Below are 22,252 nucleotides of genomic sequence, written 5' to 3'. Positions count from 1 at the left end.
CCTTCTGTGAACATGACAGTGTTGTGCCATCTTAGTATTATGAGTTTGATTTTTTCCATGAGGACTTGTGCTTTGAGAACAACATGCAGTAGGAGGATTCCCCTTATTTCTTGTCATCTTCTTTCCTTTGGAAGCCTCAAGTGTTGCTGCAGTAGCAGCCTAGATTGCTCTGTTAGGATTTCACCCCAGAAACAGGACCTCCTTCCAAAGCCACCCGTTTACACACAGCTCCTGCTGAACACCAGTATAGCTGCTGGACCTGACTGAGAAACAGCCACTGAAAGAATCGATCTGTCTTTCACCCAACCTCTGCGGTGGCATTTTTGTCTTGCATGTGGTCTGTGCTGTAGTACAGTTGTGGAAGTTGCACTTAAATGTTGAGAGATCTTTGAGTATAGTTACGTGACTAAGCATAATCTGCTTCAGGGAGAAAAGCTATTAAGCTGCAGAAATCTTATTAGCAGTCCTGAATGGTAGACCTTGGTATTAGATTTTAAATTGCAATCTTGGTGTGTTTCAGTTCATCAGAGTTATTCAAGGCATTCTTGTGAGAATTATGCCTACACATTAAGAATGCATAGTGACATTTCGTTTAATACACTAATTACATCTGGATATGTTTACCACTCTTAACTGTACCATCACATTTCTACCACTGTTCCGAATTAACCTAGTCTTTCTGCTCAGATCCTGCTGCCTTTTTCATTTTCTTTTCCCTTGCATGTTGTCTCTTTAGAATTACTAAATCAGCGTTTAAACAGAGTGTTTCCTTTCAGAATAACAAGCAGAGGAAGGCATCAGCCAGTTTGTCCCCATTTTGCTAACAGAGCATCTGAAGCTGCTTTGGGCTGCTTCCTCCCACTGCCAGGCCAATTCTTTCTCCATCCACTGCCAGTAGATGAGCTGCAGAATTGTGGCTTCTTTCTATCAGGTTGTCCTTTGGTCATTGCATAACCTTTAAATAACTTTTTTTTTTCTCAATGTAAGAATAATAACTGAAAAATAAATAAAAGTGCAGCAACTTAGTGGTTGAACATTATTCTCTCCATTGTGATGCTGTGTAGTCCCAGAGTACTTTGTATAGCTGGTATTCTGTTTAAGATACAAGGAGCGAAGTGATCTTTCTCTGTTTTTGGAGCCTTAAGCAGCTTGCTTTTTTCTCTTTGTGAGGTTTTAATTTTTGATAAAGTGTTACTGTGTAATTCTTCTAAAAATATTTGAACTTGCTACTTCAAAAATACCAGAAAGCACATGGTAATGATGGGTTTGTGGGCTGATGATTGGTCTAGATTATCGTAGTGGTCTTTTTCAACATAAACGATTCTTTGATTCAAAGAAAGTGTTGCATGTTGTAAAACTGTGATCCTGTTCACCTTGCTATCGGTGTGATACATCAGAATGTATTTGTAATAATGTATTCCCAATGAACACAGTTTCAGGGACTTTGCTTAAAAAACCTCAACATTCAAAGTGACTTTGTATCCAGTTATGTATTTTCTTGATAGTTGGGAAAGTGGCAGGCGAGGAAGACTCCTGCAAAGGAAATGCAGCCCAAGAGATTAGTTTATGCTGCTTTTTCCAAAGCTGTACAGCAGATTTTTCTGTGTAAGATTTTAAATAAATTATTTGCTTTTTAGATGCTTTTGTTGTTGTATTCACGATTTAAAGGAGCACAGCTCTGCTGGTGTGTTGTTTGTCACCTAAAACACCCCACTCCCAATGGTGCCTCCCTCTCTTGCTGGTGAGTGCCTTGGCACACTTCTTCAAGGCTCAGCAGTATGGCTTGGATAAGCATCAAAGAGTTTGTGTCCTCTCCAGGATTTCTAGAGAAGATGTGGGAAACCTTGTGAGGGGAAGTGCTCTCATGTGCTTTCTGGTATTTGGCAGTTTGAGCTGTGTCACTGATTCTGGGAGTGTTTCTGAGATACCAGAGACACCTTTCCAAAATATCCCCTGGAGTTTGGCAATATCCATACACAGCGTAATGTGAGATCTTGCAGTTTCCACTTTATTTGGAATGAGAGGTTTTGCTGATATATTTAATCATCTCACTGGCAAATAGTTTTCTCTTACTGACTTTCCTCTTACTGTATAATTTCTGTTCCTCCTATATAATTCGCTTTGATGCTCATTCTGTATGGTTTAAGGCCATTGCTGTGTTGCTTGCTGTGTCTGTCTCCAGTGCGCATCACAATAAAAATAATTCAAACCCTCCATATGGAAATAGTACCCATAGTGTATAGTAACCTGACAGTGAATACTAGTAACCCTTTGATTAAATTTCTAAACTTTACCAGAGCGCATGACATAATTTAATTCTCATCAAAAGAATGTATTTTGCCACTGAATGACGTGAGATTCGTGAGGAGGTCAGTGATTACCTGAAGGATAGATGCTGACTCTCCAATATTAGCAAGCGTCTGCTGAGTGTGTGGCTGCTTTGGTTTATTCTTTGCTGGTGCCAGATTGTCTTGATTGATTTTTGTCTTTATCATCTGTTTAGTTTCTTGCACAGACCTAAGGAAACATGTCAAAAATAGATCAGAAATGCCTAATGGTTGTGTCCCATGTTTGTCATGTACTGTCATGACTTAATTATCATGGACTTGTAGGATTAAAGTTGGAAAAAAACCCACTATTATAAAGCTTTCTTTTCTTTTCTAGTAGGTAAAATCAGTTGTTTGACATGATTAAGAATTACTTACTTTGTATGGTTAGTGATAGTGATATTGCTTGAGGAATGAATAGTTCAGGGATATGTTTTCAACAATTAGGTGTTGAAATTGCTAATAATGACCACATACTTGTGGATGTCTCAGCTTTTTTTATTCAGCCCAAGGAACAAGGAGCCAACATTTGTCTGTAAAAGTGGACCCTTAAAGCACATACACAGGCACACTGTTGTGTCAGGGGCCTTGCACAAAAAGCTGACACAGGTGTGCCTGTGTGGCCAGCTTGGACAAGAACTGGTATTTCCACAGTGATTCATCTAATCTCTGAAGCCTCTTCCAGGATAGCCTAGATTAATTATCCTGTGGCTGTTCTTCCTCTTTGCCATAAAAAGAGCTTATGGCAAATATTTCAAACCTGAAGGTCCAACCACTTTAATAAACTGTACCATAGGAGCATATTTGTGGGTTGCTTGCAAATGGAATGAGGATTCATCAAGCAAAACCAGCCCTGTGGGAAGCTGAAGCTCTGTTGGTCACAATAGCATTGAAATCACTTAGGACATCACCACCCAGGCACAAAATCTTTGCTAGGTGCTTTGTGACTATCCCATTGGTGTTCTTGAGTCGGTACTGGGTCTGGTCTTGTTCAACATCTTTGTCAATGACCTCGATGAGGGGATAGTGCACCCTCAGCAAGTTTGCTGATGATTCAAAGCTGGGAGGAATGGCTGGCATGCCAGAAGGCTGTGCTGCCATTCAGTGAGACCTGGACAGGCTGGAGAGTTGGACAGAAAGTAACCAGATTGAGGGTTAACAGGAGCAAGTTGCGGAGTTCTGCACCTAGGGAGGAATAACTGCGTACACTGGTACAGGCTGGGAGATGGCCTGCTATGCAGAGAAAAACATGAGGGTCCTGGTGGATGACAGCTTGGCCATGAGCCAGCAGTATGCCCTGGTGGCCATGTAGGCCAATGGTATCCTTGGATGCATTAAAAAGAATGTGGCCAGCAGGTCAAGGGAGGTGATCCTTCCCCTCTACTCTGCCCTGGTGAGGCTTCTCCTGGAGTATTGTTTCCTATTGTTTCCAGTTTTGGGCTCCCAGGTACAAAGAAGTCCAGGATCTCCTTGAAAGAGTCCAGCGAAGGGCTACGAAGATGATAAAGGGTATGGAATGCCTCTCTTATGAAGAAAGGCTGAGAGACCTTGATCTGTTCAACCTTGAAAAAAGAAGACTCAGAGGGGATCTGATTCGTGTCTATAAATGTCTAAGGAGTGGGAGGCAAAGGCATGAGGCTGGACTCTTCTCAGCAGAGTGTGGCGATAGAATGAGGGGAAATGGTCATAAACATAGGAAGTTCCATGTAAATGTGCGTGGGAACTTCTTCACAGTGCAGTGACAGAGCACTGGCACTGCTGCACAGGGAGGTGGTGGAGTCTCATTCTCTGGGAGATGTTCAAGACCCACCTGGACGCCTACCTGTGCAACCTGGGCTAGGGCACTGCTTTGGCAGGGGGGTTCAACTTGATGATATCCTGAGGTGCCTTCCAGCCCTTACAATTCTGTGATTCTGTGAAACAGTAAACAGTCCTCTTTAAGCAAAGAAGCCAGTGTTGGAGTTGTGCGAATTTATGAGACACTGAGCACTGTTTGTGCCCTGCAGATAACTGGTACTTGGTGCCTCTTCTTGGAGGAAAGCTGCACTTGACATATAAATCTCAGGAACATTTAAAGGACTGAAGAGTTGAGCTGATAAATAGTGAAGTGATGCTGCTTCTGTCTGAGGTCATGCTGAGCTGATAGCCCAAAATGGTGCTAAGAGGCACAGTGTTCCTGGAGAGGTTTGGTTACAGAGAAGTTATGAAACAAATGTCCTGAATTGACGACTAAAACCTTCTGTTGCTTTAGATAAGCTAGATGGTCATATGCAGAGACGTAATTCTCTATTAGCCTTCAACAGAATAACTTATTCTTGCTTTATTTTCTGAACTGATAAAACATGGCTTTGCATTCTTAAACAAGTATAATGAAGTGACATGTATGCACAGTATATATTTACTCAATTAGGATATTAGTATCCTTTGGGTTGTGTTTCTATGCCCTAAAGAGCTATTATTTTCATCTGTGATCTAATTAGAAGTCAAATATCAGCTGAATTAACAAGTTGCTCTGTGCAGAAATGAAGTATGCTGAGCATAACTCAGGGCAAACTGAAAAGCACCATGCCCAGAATGTGGGGGAGCTGAGAAGTGAAACTGCTCAGGCAGTGATCTCTGCTCCCTTGTGACCATAGAATAACCCAAAGGAACGGCATGGAGCTGCAATAAAGGAGGGTCATGCTGAATATCAGGGAAAGTTCCTTCACTGGAGAGTGATTGGGAACCGGAACAGGCTTCTCAGGGAAGCAGTCATGGCCCCAGGCTGCTGGAGTGAAGAAACATCTGCACAACTCTCCATTCATATTATCTGATTTTTGGGTGCTCCTACATGGAGCTGGGAGTTGGACTTGATGGTTCCTAAGGGTACCTTCTGACTCAAATATTCTATGATTCTACGATTCTTAGAAGTTGTTGGAGATGTAGTACCTTTATGATCCTGTTGGAGTCTGAGGAAGACACAGGTCTGGTATCTTGGCATCCTTGGTTTGCAGACTAACATCCAGGTACAAATGTGTATGGATCTTGATTTTGTACTCTATGTTTTACATTTTACAGTATGGATCCTTTCTTAAAATCATGAGAAGTTTAAACTTCTTTCTATATCTAATGCCAAACGAATCTGTGCTGAGGAACTCACCATTTCAAATAATCAATTTCATGTGAGTTATGTGTACTTCAATGCAATTCATGATATGAGGCTGAAATGCAGAGAAAGTGTTTGATAACTCAGGGTAGCTGTCATAGCTTGTTGCCAAATCACAGCCCTCAAAGTCTATTTTTAATGCACCTTTTTGTATTGATGACTATATCTAGACTAGCATGTGCATGTTTTCTTTTTCACCTCTGTCTTTAGAAGAAGCAGAGGTTTTCTCTGTATTTGGTTTATCTCAGTATCTATTTTCAAGTTATGTAATGGTCATTTTGGGTGTCCAACTTGAGAAACTTCAAAGGTGATTATTGTCAAATGATAGGAGTGCAGTTAGTTGTCTTTAAGATGTGTCACATAAGCCAGAGAAAGTTGTGAGTTAGCTATAATTTTGTTCTCTCAGAATAAATCAGTCATAGCACTTAGCAGCGAAGGGACCTATTAAATCTTGCCTGACCACTGATGCTTGATATTGTAACCCCCCAAGACCATTTCCCAATTACATGAATATACTGATGCCATCTTGGGAGGTCCTACTCAGGTCCCTCTTTGCCCCACATATTTTAATAGCTGTACAAAGTAGCAAGTAAAACACGGCAAATCAGAGAAGTTAAATTTGCAAAATTGTCTGTTGACTCTGTAGCAATTTTGCAATAATCAGATGGCAACCAATGTGCAGATGAAGCAGTGGAATGTGGAACAATATCTAGTTTGTCTGCTGTCTGGATGTGCCCAGGAGCTGAGACCTGACTGCAGAAAGCTACTCCTCTCTTGGATACTGGAAATCAGATCTAAAAATGACATTGCCCAACACAAAAACAGCAGAATTAAAGCAGTGAAACATTCAGCTTCCATGTCATTGAAAAACCCGTGTTCCTCTTCTTTCTTCACAAATGAGTTCTGTCTGCATGCAGTCAAGCAGTGGTCGGAAGGGAAGCACCCCTCCTGTTTGCATCCCCAGGAAACAATAGACCATATGTTTTTAATTGTTTATGGAATTTGACAAGACTCTGCCTTAATCTTTACTTTCATGAACTCATGATTTCACAGGAGGGATTTTTATGGTGTGAATTTTGAAACTGATGGCGCTATACATGTGCACATGTGAGCGGGTCCTGAAATTCTTTTTTTACAACAGGATCAATGCTATGTATCTCTCAAATACTAGTGGTAAGGAAGAATGCAGAGGAGTGGATTACTTGTGGCTTTTTTATATATCTCCCACGTTGTGATGCAAAAAATACCCATATCAGATTCCAGTGCAAGGGACAAGGAATGAGAAGCCTTTTTGAAAAATGATTTTGAGTGCAACTTTTGTAGTTCCATCAAACCATTTTGCTTCTTAGCTCCACTAAGTGCTAACAGTTTGCCAAGACCAGGTTACATTGTAATACATGTTTTGTTAAAAAATTAGAATATTTCTCATTAGTGCTTGGCTGTTTATTTGCATTTATCAGAACTGGAAAAGGTCATGTTCTTTGAAAATTTGACTCGTATCTTGGGCAGCCTGATCTAGTGGTTGGCAACCCTGCCCACAGTAAGAGGTTGGAGCTCATAGGTCCTGAAAGTCCCTTCTAAGCCAAGCCATTCTGTGATTCAATGAAATCTGTCCTTTTTTTCCCCTCATCTATCTGCTTCTGTGAGCTCATCTCCAGTACTGATTGTACAGGCAGAAGAGTGTGATTTCACCTCAGCTAGCACAGCTGAAAAGGTGTAGAAAAATATTTTTTGCTGTAGCAAAAAGTTCAACATAAATAAGTAGATTCACTAATGGTTGCAGAAAATTCCACCACCAATTCTGAAAATGACACAACAATAGAACAGCAAAGATGACAATTGAGACTGCATTTTATACAGTGGGGATGCTGACAATGTTGGAAAATCTTTCTAGAAAGCTGAAAACTATTCTCAGCAGGGGAAAGCAGGCATGCCTCTTACTTCCACATGGCACTGATTAGCTGGGAAGGCAGTGATGTGTGGTGCTGCTCTGGGCTAGCGAAGCGTGGGACTGTGAAGGGGCTGACATGATGAGATGGGCTTTTAATGCAGCCTGTAAACAAAATGTTCTGGATGCTGTGGTCTGAGCAGAAAGAGAGATGACATGTTCAAGTGGGAATGGCATGAGGGCAGGGAGAGAAGTTGGCTGTGCTGGTATCGGCATCTTGGTTCAAAGGAAGGGAGAGAGAAACAGACACAGCAAAATAGGTACTGTGTGGGGTCCATATCCAAAGATTGAGGGAGTGAACTTAGAAACCCACTTGAAGTAGAGGAGAATTTCAGACTGGGAAGAATGGAAACGCAACAAAAGTAAGGGAGAGAGGAATAATGAGACCCATGCCTGAAAAGGGAAAGTGCTCTGAAAAAAAAAAAAAATGTGTGCAGGAGAGATGCTTTGAATTCTCACCTTTCTTTTCTCTCTTACATTTTTCTAACATGGCTATGGCTGCTGATGAGCAGGAATCACAGCTTGTTACTTAGGTACTTATGCAATAATTACATTAGGACAAAGGCTTTTAGCAGCTGTGAAATACACAAAATGCTCATGTATGGCACTTTCTCGAGTTCTTACTGTGTGTGATGTCTTCTGTAAAACCTTTATAGACCCGTACTGCAGTTGTAGCCCTGCAGCAGTGCTGAAAGCTCCTGTACAAGCTATTCATCATTCTACAGAAGGTGAATAAATTTCCTGAACTTAATTTCAGGTATCCAACAGCAGCTGATTCATGGCTTCACGCAAACAGCTCCTCCTCTTGAAAACCTCCTGCTGTCTTTCAGGCTTACACTTTAAGTAGGGAAATTGTGATGGAGCACAATGCCCACCAGGGAATGTACTTCTGTTAGCAGTCTTCTGCCATTTAGCTGCTTAAATTAGACTGCAGCCCTTTCTCTTAAAGGCTAATATGTATACACACACACACACACACACACACACACACACACACACACACACACACACACAAAAGCCAACAACAACAACAAAAAAAACAACAATACACCTTCAGTGCAAAGAAGTGCTATTCGGGGTATTAATGCAAAGATCAGGTTGGATGCTATCAGAAAAAAGTGTTTTTTTTCCTACTGAGGTATTTAAAAAAACTATCTTCATTATTGACTTGTTTGCAGATTCTTAATTCCTCTCTTAAGGAAAATGGATTGGTTCTTTGTGGTAAGAAAAATTAAATAGTGCTCCCAATATGTCTTGGAGGTAAAATAACAATGAGTTTGATAACTGTGTATTTCAAAGCCAAGGTTCTCAGTGGTGGTAATATTAGTTATTTAAAAGGTATGGGAATGGTAGAAGCAAGCCTACAAAACATCTCAATTTCCTTTCATACTACAGAATAGAGGATTTAACCCAGGAAGGCTGTGGATTCCTCATCCCTGGAGGTGCTCAAGGCCAGGTTGGATTGGACTCTGGGTAGCCTGAGATGGTGGGTGGCAAGGATCCACAGCAGGTAGCTGGAAATGAGTGGGCTCTAAGGTCCCTTACAATCTAAGCCATTCTATGATATAACAGGACAGTCCTGAGTAAAACTGTAATGTGTATCTTTGTCAACCTAGCCTATTTCTGATCATCAAGAATGCAGAGGCAATAGAACTGCATGATAGCATTCACAGTATTGCAGTAGAACTGGTACCTGTTCTTGTTTTAACAGAACAAAACAGTGGAGTCCATAAAACACAAGTTTTATGGGCAACCTTTTGAGAAATGCTTAGAAATTAATGGTGACCACTACTGTGTCAATAACACCCAGCCGTAGATAGATTTATCTGTCTAAAGATCAGTGGAGTTACCAGTCAATATATTTCACCTGATGCTGTGAAAATTTCTAAAGCTTACAGTATTTTTTTCTCAATATTTCTTTGACTTTTGCAGTCTGTTTGATTGCATATTACGAAAGATGGCCTTACATTCCTTATTTCTATTATTGGTATAATGCAGCAGACTCAGTAGAAGCGGTATCAGATACATGGAGAATTAGAAAGGCTTTGAGAAATAAAAATTGAAAATCTATTTCTTGTCTGCAAGACTCATATCTGCATCGCCATAAAGATGTCCCCAGCTAATCTGCAGAAATTCCATGTCTCTACTTCCTCCCCACTGTGAGAACATACACATGGCTGCTTATCCAGCATTGCGTGCAGACTGGTAGTGCTGCCAGATTCAAGTACATGTGTCTCTTTCTGTTATTCCTTTAAACCACTCGTACTCATGTGAGATACAGCCGCTGCTAAGCCTGATGCACTGTAATAGAAGCCTTGAACTTGTTTGCACTTGCCTTAAGGAAAGCTTTCTCAATGAATCCCAGAGTCAGTAAGATATTAAAATCCTGTTAAAACACAATTACATCCAGGTGCTTAGCCCCTTCATTTTCCTTTGCAAATTTCAGCCCGTGTTATAACCAAAATTTAGCAGTTAGATTTTTCTAATGGCCCAGTTGAAATGAGCACCTACTCATGGTTCCAGTCAGACTCAGGATGCACAGGGTATGTGATTATAAGATGTAACAGCTGTGACAGAGCTTCTTGACTTGCTTGCAGTTTCAGGATAGATGGATCCTGTAGTTGCTGGTGTCAGTCAATGGAAGGTAGATACATGTGTCTTGGAGCTGTCTTCTAGTAGCTCATTGGGATGTCAAGTCAGACATCTTTTCTTAAAGCAACAGTGATTAGTGATAGCAACAATGGGTAATCATCATTTCTGTTTTGTTCTTAAACAAGCAGTTTCATTAGGGGAAAAAAAGAAAAAAGAGAATGAGGCAGTTAGTTTTGTTCTGTGTTACTCTAGTATCCTCCACCACTTGCAAAAATGATTACTACTTTGGATTAAAAACCCTGAATACAAATGATGTAAAATGAAAGTTGGTGAAGTAAGTGCACAATGCACGTGGTTGTTGTTTGGTTTTTGATTGTTTGTTTGTTTTATTATTTATTAGTTTATTTATTAATATTTTTAATTTTTTTTTCAGAGGAGCACCATAACATGTTGCTTACCACACAGTTTGCTTACCACGTGGGGAAGGCTTAAGATGACAAAGATGGGAGAGTGTCGTGAATTCTTTGAAACAGTCAGTCCTGAACAGGAACTGCAAATTACTTAATATCATACATTTAAGTAGAGAAGAGCATGTCTGAATCATTGCATTTCTTTCTATGTGGGGCCATGCTCAGAAGATTTTCACAGGACATAGGTGATGTGTATGTTCTGGTTTGCAAGCTGTTTAGATTATTAGCTGTGCCAGATCAGGACTTCTACCTTAAGGACTGTTACAGCTCAGAGGCTTCAGCTGATACGAGGCTTGGGGGAGAAGGGCATTTCTTAGTGCACCACCACAGAAGTGGTGTTAGACTACTGTCTAACTGGAAGAGAATTCCAGACCATAGAGTGGCCAGACCTATCCAAAAGACAGACAGTCTACAAAAGCAAAAAATAAAGTGAAAACAGGATTCAGTGGGAAGAAAAAAACCCATAAGAACCCTCAGGCAGGGTTTTCGGAAATTTGTCTGAATCTCAATTCTGAAGAATTTTTGTATGTATGTAAGTGGCTTGACTTGTTTTATCATACTTTTCATGAGTTGATGAGTAGCTAGGAGTTTATATTTGAATACTGTATAGAGGCACATTCAGTATACTCATTGAAAACTTTTTTGCAGATCAAAATCTTACAATTCAGCGTTTTCCTAAGAAATGAAAAACATAGAAAACAAATGTGAAGCATCCAAGCAGGAGGCTGTGTCTGAAGCAAATAGTCTGCTTTTCACCACCTTTCAGTTCTCAAGCTGAGAAAGAGGGTTTCTGAATCTGTGGCTACAATAAACACACAAGGGAGAAGGGACCTTGGAAATTGGTCTCCCAGTTTCTTTTTATTGGAATGCGAATGTTCGTTTGAGGTTGACCATGACATTTTCAGCTCAGAAAAATCAGAGTAATCCTACTTTTGATGTTCCTCCTGGGAAAAAAAAACCCACTCTTTTAAACAGATGGTATGAGTTTAATCCCTTTGCATTCCATTCTCGAGGATGCTGGAACTTCTGTTTGCAAGAAATGCAAGATGCTTTCAAAATGACAAGCAAGTATTTGATTTTAAGTTGAGCCTCAGTATACTCAGATAGAAGAAAAGTGTTGGGTTAGACAGGAAAAGACTCCAAAACACCTTGCTTGACTTTTTTTTTTCTTTAAGCTGAATGAATTCACATTTGATAAGAAGCAGGTAAGCTGCTGAGCCCAACACTTCAGGGAACAGTCACCTTTAAGTTTGGTCACCACATCCTTATGCTCTTCCAATTGTGTTGTGGAGCTGCATGAGCAAATGCAGACTGTTCCCATTTATTTTCCCTGTGGAGTGGATCCCTGCAGGAGCTGACCTCTTCCTCTTCTAATTGTTGTTTTTTTTTCCGGTTGGTGGCAGGAGTTCTTAAAATACCTCCTCTCTTTGTATCGGAGCACTGCCGGCTTTGCACAGAGCTGCACTCAGCATGGGGCTGATCCTGTGCAGGAGAACAGTGACTGTCTGTACTTACTGGTTACTGAGCTGCTGGTGGAGGCAGGAGGTGGCATTTGAGAACCTGTACGTCATTGCTGTTGCAGAAGCATGGGTAGAGGGAGAAATCCAACCTTTTCTAATTGGAAGCTTCACCATAGCATTGTGTGCTTTCACGATTTCCACTCTGAATGGATATTCTGGGTAGATTTATTCAGTAAATATACTTCGTTTCTGGTGCTGCCAAGAAAACAGATTAGGGATTGGTAAGGTCTGTAGGAACAAAAACGTGCTATTACATTGTAGTTTTGAGAAGCAGATGGGTTCCATGTATTTTTGGCAACTGCCAGAGGCTGGAAGAAACAGGATGTACACATCAATTGTGTAAACAGCAGCTTTTCATCTTGAATGTGTCAGATTCAACTTCTTTGATCAGGTACACTGGGTTCTGCTCCTTCCAGGCCTGTAACACCTGCAACATAGTGAGTGGAAAAGATGAAACAAAGCTGAGTTCATATTCCAGCCCCTTGAAATGGCTACAAGCAGCCCACAGCATTCTGTGTTTCTTGCATTTAGTCTGAAAATGTAGGAAGGGGAACTTGAAAAATGATCTAGAGCTGTACAACAATAGAGGTAAAATATATTTATGATTTGCATGCCCACAGGAAAGGATTAAGTGTGTATACACACCTCTAATGGACTTCAACTTCATCATCATTTTCAAGTTCAGACTTTTAATGGAAATATCTATAGTATGAATGGATGTCTCATGTTTTTGGTTATTCATTTTGTTTTGCTTTTTCTCCATTAAAATAGCAACAGTAATGTTATGTGGAGATGAAAAAAACCATCGAATCACAGAATTGTGGGGGTTGGAAGGGACCTCTAGAGATTCCCTAGCCCAAACCCCTCTAAAGCAGTTCCCTAGGGCAGTTTACACAGGAAAAAGTCCAGGCAGGTCTGGAATGTCTCCAGAGAAGCAAACTACAACTTCTCTGGTCAGCCTGTTCCAGTGCTCTGTCACCCTCACAGCAAAGGAGTTCTTCCTTGTGTTTGTGTAGGTACAAGTTTTAACAGACAAAAAAATAAAATAAAATAAAAAGGACATGGTTATGATGCAGGCTTTTTCTCTGTACTTTGTTTATTACTATCGTGTTTGAGTGTGAGATCTGTCCTGTCCTGGCTTTGGTCAGGTTGACTACATAAAAAGTAGAGATGGGTTGTACATTGCCAGGGCTGTCTGGGATAACATTTCCAGGGCTGTGTGCTTCCTGCTAGATGGGGACAGTGTGACATGTGAGGGTCCAGAGGAGGGCCACAAAGATGATCAGAGGGCTGGAGCACCTCCCCTATGAAGACAGGCTGAGGGAGCTAGGCTTGTTCAGCCTGGATAAAAGAAGGCTGCAGGGTGACCTAATTGCAGCCTTTCAGTACCTAAAGGGAACCTATAAACAGGAGGAGAGTTATGTCTTTGAAAGGGTAGATAACAGCAGGACAAGGGACAACCCAGTGAGGTTGTGGAGTCTCCTCTGGAGATGTTCAAGACTCACTTGGATGCCCACCTGTGCAACCTGGGCTAGGAAGTTGCTTTGGCAGGGGGTTGAACTTGATGATATCTAGAGGTCCCTTCTAACCTCTACAATTCTGTGATTCTGTGACGTGCTGCTGTTTGGGATGCTAATGCTTCCTCCTTCCCATGTCCTCATTCTCCACTTATGTGAAAGATGGAGCAGAGCAACCAATCCGTGTTTTACACCAGTTCCTGTACTAGTAACTGAATATATTCCAAAAGTAGAATATGCATGCTGTTTTTAATATAGCATTGGCACTTGAAATAGGTTCATTGCTATCTTTAACAATGACTGAGGAAAGCAAGCAGTGTTTTTCAGACTTTCAGACAGTAGCATGTTTCAAAATACAAAGTACTTCAGGTTATTGCATTACTCCTTTGGATGCTGTTCAGGGAAATACGTGCTGTATGAATAGCTGCAATTTGTAGAAAATGAGAATTTCTTTTTGCCTCCAAGTTCAAGTTTAATCTTCATTAGTCCCACTCAAAGCAGTGGGTTGTACCGTGCTCACTGCTAGCATCAGCTGCTTTCCCTTTGGAGAGTCACAGCAACACTTTGGTATATCAAATGTCATTGCTATGAATGTGATGTGTTGCATCCCTGAGAATAAAAACAGAGTCCTTGCTTCTTGCTGAAAGCACACTTAGCTCTCTCTGTGTTTATTCCCTCTGTTATAGTATAGTGGCTGCTGCAGCACTTCCAGCACATATATCAAGTTACAGATTAGTGTGGGCCCTGTGGCTCTTGGAACAGTGTGGGTTGTTTACCAGTGACATTTTTCCTCTCATTTCCTTTTGAAAGCATGTCTGTTTCTCACTTTCTGATGGGGAATGTACTTACAGGACCTTCTCTTCATGCCATGGCTGATAATAAACACTTCAGTTCATATTGTCTGCTTGCCATGGAGCTGCTGTTACTCCTTCCAGCACTCAGGTTGGCAGGAGCTGGCTAGATGGGAAAGTGGAAGGGTTGTTCTTAAGTGCTGTAATCTTCTCTTGCAGGAGGAGACCGAGAGCGGATGACAGCTAATCATGAGACGTATCTTCTTATGGCGAGCACACAAAATGACATGGAAGATTGGGTGAAGTCCATCCGCAGGGTTATATGGGCACCATTTGGAGGAGGTGAGTCAGTAAGTGAACATGCGAGGCTCCCGGCTGCACAAAGCATGTAGGAGGTATTTTGTTATCTCTCAGTCACAGACATAGTTGGAAGAGCAGAACAGTCGGTATCTTTAAAAGAAAAACAAAACAAAATAAAATAGAAGTGGAACAAGCCCATTGGTTTAACTTATAATGCATCTATTAGGCATTCTCCAGCATAGGGAGCTCAACTGAAATGCCAGAGGTACTCCTCTTGGTAGGGATAACACATTACCAAGACAAGGGATGTTGCCACAGAAAATGGTCCTATGAAATCAGCTCTTCTCTGGGAGAACTGGGGCAGTTCCTTTGGTCACTAAGTAGAAGATCACCCATAGTTTTCACAAATGCTTGTTATGAGATTCTGTCAGTGATTCTGTTGCCAGAGACAGCTAAGGCTATAATTTCCAATAATTGTCCAGATCTGGGACCCCCAGCACTAGAAAGAGTGGAATGGTTAGAGTGGGCCAAGGAGAGGTCCATGAAGATGCTCAGAGGGCTTGAACATCTTTTCTGTGAAGAGAGGTTGAATCAGCTGGGCTTGTTCAACCTGGAGAAGAGAAGGCTGTAAGGAGGACCAATTTTTACACAGTCTGATAGTGATAGGTCAAGAGGATATGTCTTTACACTAAAAAGAGGGGAAGTTTAGGTTTATTGTCTGGGAGAATATTTTTAGTCAGACAATGCTGAGGCCCTGGCACTGCTGCCCATAGCAGCTGTGGGTGCCCCATCCCTGGAGGCACTCAAGGCCGGGTTGGATGGGGCCCTGGGCAGCCTGAGCTGGTGGGAGCAACCAGCCCATGGCAGGGGGTTGAGGGCAGATGGGCTTCAGGATCCCTTCCAGGCTAACCATTGTACGATTCTACTGCAGCCACACAGCAGCATACACTACTGCCACGATATAAACCTGTGGGTACCTAACAGAAGTGTATTTTCATAATGGAAAGCTACCTACACACTGTTTGTGGTTTCCACCTGCATAGAACTGCTCTGTTCTATGTTCACACACAGTGGGCCAAGGCAACTCTGCAGCAATGAGTGGAGAGGTGGGGAGCTGAAATCTGGTGAAGCTGCACTTCTAGTTCAAATCTGCACACAGACGCTGTGACAAAGCTACAAATAGAAAGCAAATCTCCCAAGTCCTGACCCCATGCTTTCTTCATCAGCCCCTCATTTGCTTTTATAGGGCAAGAGCTATTTCTGGTTTGCAGCTGGGAATCCTTCCAGCCAGCATGGAAACTTGAAGAACACTGTTATTGTCGTAGTAGCATGTAATGCCTATTACTGAGGGAAGTACCTGACTGAGGTGTTTGCAGTGATCTGCGTAAAGAAAGGGAAGACTGCAATCCTTAAATTACTGTTTAAATTCATTTGTATATTTGTATATTCAAATTCATTTGACATACTTACCAAAATGTTCTTTGTTTTTCCCTATGGGATATCTTGAGCGTGTCTGTGATTTCAGAGTTGAGTGTACTGGGAGGTAAACAGTTAACTCCTGGAAAATGTGAGAGTAGATGGAAGATGATTTTGTGTTTAGTGTTTGTGGAGAAAGTCTGGCTGTCATTACATGGAAAAAGCAATGTTGTGAGAGATATCACGGCTAGATCCATGCAATAGAATTAATTTCATTAATCATTGCTTATTTGATGTTCTAAGATACTTTAGGTCACAACAAGCCCTATTAACTGTTCTGTAGTTACGTATGGGTGGAAATGCTGATATTTTTGTTGCTCCTTCCTACATGGTCATGCCTGCAGCTGCTCTGTGACAATCTGACCCGGTTACAGAATGGTTCAGGCGCTTAGAAGCTTGTCTGCCAACAAGTAAATAAAATTATTTAAGGCATTGAATTAATCAAAATACCTGTTCTATAGCTGTTGCCTAAATTTCAGCACTGGGTGGTAAAGTGTCTGCTGATATACAAGTCAAGTACCACTTTTCTGAGCAACATACTTGAATTTTCTGGTTCTTTTAAGGGTTGAAAGCAAATTGTGTGTGTTTTCCATGGATATCTGTGAGCTGTGGTGAGCCCCCAGTACTTAAAGTCTGTCTAGCAGTGGGAAAGGACTCCTGGTACCGGAGCAAGGATTGCTGTAGATGATTAACCATATCATTACAATGTTATTTGTTAACCTGTGCTAGAAGGGGGGAATGAGTGGAGGGAGGTGGGAACCTAAGAAGGTGTTCAGAAACAGCCCGTTTTTTTTTTGGTTTTTTTTTTTTTTCATATTGAAGAGCAATGGGGGACCGTGGAAAAAATTCTGGCAGGGAAAAGCAATGTAAATGAGGCAGGGCATGCAATGCCTGTTTGCACTTGAAATTCCTCTCCTGATTAGACGTAGAAAGGCAATTTTTGCAGAAGGGAAAGGCCTGAGCTCGAGCTGCAGAGCCTGCAGCCACGGGGGAGGGAGGAGGCGAGGAGCACAGTGCACGGGTCTGGCACCTCCTGCAGAGCCAGGGCGCAGGCTGCTGCTGCCTCGAGTCAGCCCAAAGTCATCTGGCAGAGCAGAGAGCTGTGCTGCAGCACAGCCGTCCTCCCCGCACCTGCTGCACGCAGCGGCGCTGACTGCCATCGCCCGGCGTGGGAGCTGGAGGCAGAGTGGAGCATCCCCGTGTGTAGGCACGTCTTCCTCACAGCAGCACCGGGTCTTGCTGGCAAGGATGTTCTGATGCCGCCTCTGACGCGCTTCTCCCACGAGAGCTCCTGGTGGTTCGAAAGCGAGCGAGTAAGGAGCCCACGCCGATGTCAGGGATATAAAAGGCGCTTGGAGAGGAATCCGTGATGGACAGAGAGCCTTTAAGACGAAGTGGCCACAATTTCTTCTCCTCAACTGCAGGGCTGGTAGGAGCCAGCAAGGAGCATCACGTCCCAGAGGACCCTTCAGTGGCCTTTTGGGTATTATTCTCCTCTTTCTCCTTGCACACTGCAGAGCACTGACCTTGTCCTGTGGATTTGGAGTCTCTGCCTCTCTGCCCCCTATTCTGGCCAGGAGGAAGGAGTCTTTCTGCATCTCTCTGTGCTGGCACTCCATTCTGAATGGAAGATAGATATTTTTGCTGAAACTCTTTTGTTGTGACATTGCATAAGAGACGGTAGTCTCACTGCAGGAAATAAATGAAAGGAAACAGAGAGACGGAAGGAAATTGTTCCCCCAAGCCAAACTGAAGCGGGGAAGAGAACATTAAAATTACTTCAAGCACTCTCCGGCGGTGAGAAGACTGCTCATCTCCTGCTCCAGAGGAAAATATACTGCTTCAAAACTCCTCAGCAGTCAGTGAGGATGAGCAGTCGCGTTGTTTCTGGATGCAGCTACTAAAGGAGATCTCTGCAGGGCCGTGGGACTCCGGCCTGTATGATGCCTGAAGACAGAAATGCTGGAGTCCGCAGCCCCGGTGCCTTAGCAGCACCTCCTTTCCTTCCCAAAACTACTTACAGGAAAATTAAGCGGTGCTTTAGTTTCCGTAAAGGTAGGTCTACTCTGTTCCTGTGTTCTTATTGCTGGCGAAGCCAGAAGTTGGGGGCTGTGTGTGCAGGCAGATGAGAACACTCAAACAAAAGGCATGAAACAGTGCAGATGCTGACATTTCATGAATGATTTATTTTCCTCTTTGTTCGTTTGTTTGTAGTTGGCCAGCTGATGCTGTCTGCTCTACAGAATAACCCATGGATAGGCCGCCTCAGAGAGGTGGCTGGAGACAAGGTTATTGCAGAGCCTGTGAGCAAAAAGCAGGGAGAGGAGCTGGGGGTTTGGAGCTGTGTTGCTGAGTGCTACCTTTTTGGCTGGCAAAATTCCGAGAAAAAGAGTGTAGGTTTGTATTTTGTCTGTGTGGGAGGAGTGGTGAGGAAAGAGTGAGTAAAAGAGCAGGATAAAGATGCACATATGTGCAGAACACCAGGTCCGTGGATTTGGAGATTTCTGATGGACTAAAGTGGATCCCTACAGTGCATTGTCCTGCTGCAGCTGCTGCATTGCCAATTTGCTGTGCTTTCCTGCAGCCTGCCCTTGCCTGCCCACCTGCTGCAGAGAGGATTATAAGGCCATTTTCTCCTGCATTGCACATACACCTGTAGAAGCAGAGTGTTGAGAAAGGCAGAGAGGGGGCTGTCTTTCAAAATATGTCAGCTGGAAGGGAAACACACTTTTAGAGAGAGATACAAGTGATGATAAGGTGCTACGGTGCTGAGGCTGGAGGGGGGAGCAAAATTGTTCATGGTACTGAAAGTTATCTGCCCCCATAACTTCCCTCCCTGAGGCCAGAGCTTCCCATGACTGCTGGAGTTGAGCCCCTCTGGATGCTATTGAAGAGGACATGGGTATATCTATATGAAGTGTGCAGGTGTGTTTCAAGATGTCGGTGTGAATTATTGCTGTCTGTGCACCATCTGTATGCTTGACTATTTGAGAAATGTTTCGATGTTTAATAAAAGATGAGCAGATAATTTTGCAGACAGCTGCCTTTTCACCTGGGCTGCATCCTTAGCCTCTCCAAGCAGAGCTTCAACTGTTTATTATTTTCCCATCTGTTCTGACACACAAACTCTCCTTGTCTAAAATCCTGCAGTGTTTTGGGCAGAGGATTGGATGAGGGAGGTCACGCTGCTAATTTGCTTTCCTCTAAACATCATTTATTTCAATTGCTTTCCTATGTACATGCTCTGTCAAGAGCATTGTCACATGGCCCCAAGATCAGAGAGCTGCAGAATGCTGGTGTGCATGTTTAATGAGGTCTGTGTCCCACTGGAGACAACAGAAAGATTAATGTTAACTGGACTTTACAGTGGTTTAACAGGCAAATTAGACCAATGTCACTAGTATTAGAATTGGCTTCAAGAATTCTTCTAACTTAATTTGCAGATTGTACACCTTAGTGTGAAAGCAGGCAGAGCTAGCCTTCTGCAAACCAAAATAAAACAGATTGATTGGTTCTAAGCTGTGCAACACAGCACAGAAAATAAAATGAACAAGAAGAGCTGTTAGTTCATTTCTCATTGGAAGAACTACATGATATTATGCACTACATGATATTACGAAGCAGAAATGTACCACCACGGTGGTGCAAGGTATAGAACCTCTGCTGGAAATTCAGATGAAAGGTGCATTGTGTTAGACCCTGAAAAAAAATGTCAGAGATGTTTGGAGGTCACCTTAGCTATGAGAAACAGCCTCTCATTGGGTGGCATCTGAATGGAGCCAGGAATCTCTGAAGCCTGTTTCAGGGAAGGTGTGCTCTCTAAGTAACATCATGGGAACCTCCTGCAGGCACGTAACAGCAAGTACAGAAATGGAATACCTGAGGGTGACTTTGCTGCTGTGTGTAGGGGTGAGAACATTCAATATGTGCCGGAGTGAGCTGTTTTGGAGAAGAAAGTGGTATTGACCATGGCAAGAGAAGGGTTACAGGTCCTGATCTGACTGTGATGAGTTGCTGGTGACATTTTACAAATTGTCTCCCTTCCTTTCCAGCATGTAGCTATTTCTGCCTTTTTTTCAGAGTTTTCTAAGCAGTAATGGCAGACATGCGACTGTGCTAAGCTCCAGGATAGGACCTCATCTACTGCCAGCATCATATTGACTGTGGGGTGGGAGAAGACTTGTAGGTAAGAAAATGAGCCAGGCAGGAACTAAATTCTGCCATCATCATATCTTACCTTTGATCCATTCAGAACAGCACTTTGTGCTGCAGAACAACAGAGTGGAAAGTTGGTAAGAAACAATAATTTAGAACTCCATATGAAGAGTTACTGTATTTCCTGCTTTACTGTTCAAGGCCCTTCACCTCATCTTTTCTATATTTTCAGTATCAATTAATTACTAATTTGAAGTTGAGAGATGCCTAAAGTAGTCTTCCAAATCCCAAGTTCAGATGAGCTTCTTAGATCTTCACTGGTCTTTTCTAGTCACTATGGCCATTTAACTGAGTTTGTTTTGGAAGGAAAGAGATCATTTCTGGCGCACAATATGTGAACACAGTGTATGCTGTGATAGAGCTGGAGAGACAGGTGGATGTTTTCAAGCAGTTGACATGGAGCGAGGTGCCAGAATTGCCTCTTGTATCTCTTCATTTTCTTCTTATGCATCAGAAGCTTGGAGTCAACAGACTTGAGTTGTGACCTCTTATTTTGTTCAGTAGCAATGGAAGTCATTGACTAATAGCATTCTTGAGTTCAACATGCTCAGAGTTAATACTGTTGAAAATACCCCAGTGCTTACACAACTCTTGAGCAGACATAAACAGAATTTGGATATAGCACTGTAATGTCCTTCATAAGGTTTGTGGATATCCATTAGGCTTGGAAACCCAGTTTCTCAAAAGGTTTACAAAACTTCTGCCACGGGAATGTTCTAGTTAATGAATAACCACTCTGTGTGCCCTTTGCTATCATGTGATTTTCCTCTTTGATGTTATGCATGATCTTGGCTTAATTGGATGTAGCTTTAAGACTTACCAGGGCCTCCCTGGAAAAGCAGTTCTGTTGATTAAATCTAAAAACTGGTCAGAACTGGAAACATGTACATCTACCTGCCATATTCCAGTTGTGGGGAAGACAAGCAAGCTGCTGCCTGAATGTCAAGTTTTCTTGACACCCTATTCCTAGGATAAACCGAAACCACAGATCAGCAATTGTGTATCTGTGCATTTCTATATTTTGGAGACTCTGAGAATTAGGAGAACTTGGATATGGATTGCAACATTGAGAGCTCGAAGTAGAAACATGTTTAAAAAAAAAACAAAAAAAAACCATCATGAGAAATTATCTCTGTGGCTGTGGTTGTGAATGTAGTCTCCATAATTTGGATCATCTTTTCACTGCTTCTCTGTACAGGAGTTGCCAGTGTTATAAGGTATAGCTAATAATGTTCAGTTTTGACCCTGCTAAGCACTATGTTAACAGTGTGTTTTAAAATATGTTTCATCAGAGCATTGTCTTTGCTTTGTCACCTTAGTCTTTGTGAACTGCTAATCTGCAGTATCTCTGTGGTAGTCATTTGTGATATAAGAGGCTGAGAAAGAGAGGGTGCAAGTAAGGGAACCTTTACAGGGCTTTTATCATGATCAAGATCGTGGCTTTTATTCCACAACATAAAAAAACGAGAACATGAAAACAGAGAGATGATGAACAAGTTAGAAGTTAGGACACAACCTGTGGAGGCAGTATTGTCTTGTTTCTGCCACTTCTGCCCCTGGCAGCAGAGTACTTTTTCCATAAGGCATCAACAAGTCTGTAATTTCATGTCAATATTTATGCAGGCTTATCGCAACCACCTCCTTTGTGGCTAAGTGCTGCCTGGTGCAGTGTTCTGCATTTATTAGGTGGGGAAAATATTTCCTTTGGAGAAGTTCAGTCTGCACTTCAAAACCAAGCCAAGCCTGCCTGAGACAAATGCTGAAGCCAAACACCGTGTAGAGTAAATGGTGATTTTAGGAGCACTTAAATGCATGACAGGGTGATTTCTCATTGGTTTTCCAGGAGACTGACATCTTCAGGTAATTGCATGGTTGTCAAAATCACCAACTACCTATGGGATTCCCAAAGAATAGGGTGGAGACCTCATGCTTCCAAGGAAGTACAGCATTA

The 22,252-nt window shown here is 42.2% G+C and overlaps 1 protein-coding gene across 5 annotated transcripts in view; it reads left to right on the top strand.

Moving 5' to 3' along the window:
- ARHGAP24 (Rho GTPase activating protein 24) overlaps positions 1 to 22,252 on the top strand; it is a 155,594-nt gene that overhangs the window by 110,838 nt on the left and 22,504 nt on the right. For 4 of the 5 annotated variants that reach the window (XM_065736664.1, XM_065736669.1, XM_065736668.1 and 1 more), the window contains one exon: positions 14,530 to 14,652. In XM_065736664.1, coding sequence (XP_065592736.1) covers positions 14,530 to 14,652 — 123 coding nt within the window. Of the gene's footprint in view, positions 1 to 14,529; positions 14,653 to 17,318; positions 18,142 to 22,252 lie in introns of those variants that run through there. The other variant, XM_065736666.1, reaches the window with a different exon arrangement.

The sequence above is a fragment of the Cyrtonyx montezumae genome, unplaced genomic scaffold, assembly GCF_038088225.1.
Source record: "Cyrtonyx montezumae isolate F1298 unplaced genomic scaffold, pur_monq_1.0 scaffold_2, whole genome shotgun sequence".
NCBI lineage: Eukaryota > Metazoa > Chordata > Aves > Galliformes > Odontophoridae > Cyrtonyx > Cyrtonyx montezumae.
Note: the sequence above shows the minus strand (reverse complement) of the source record. Positions and strands in the feature narration are given on the sequence as shown.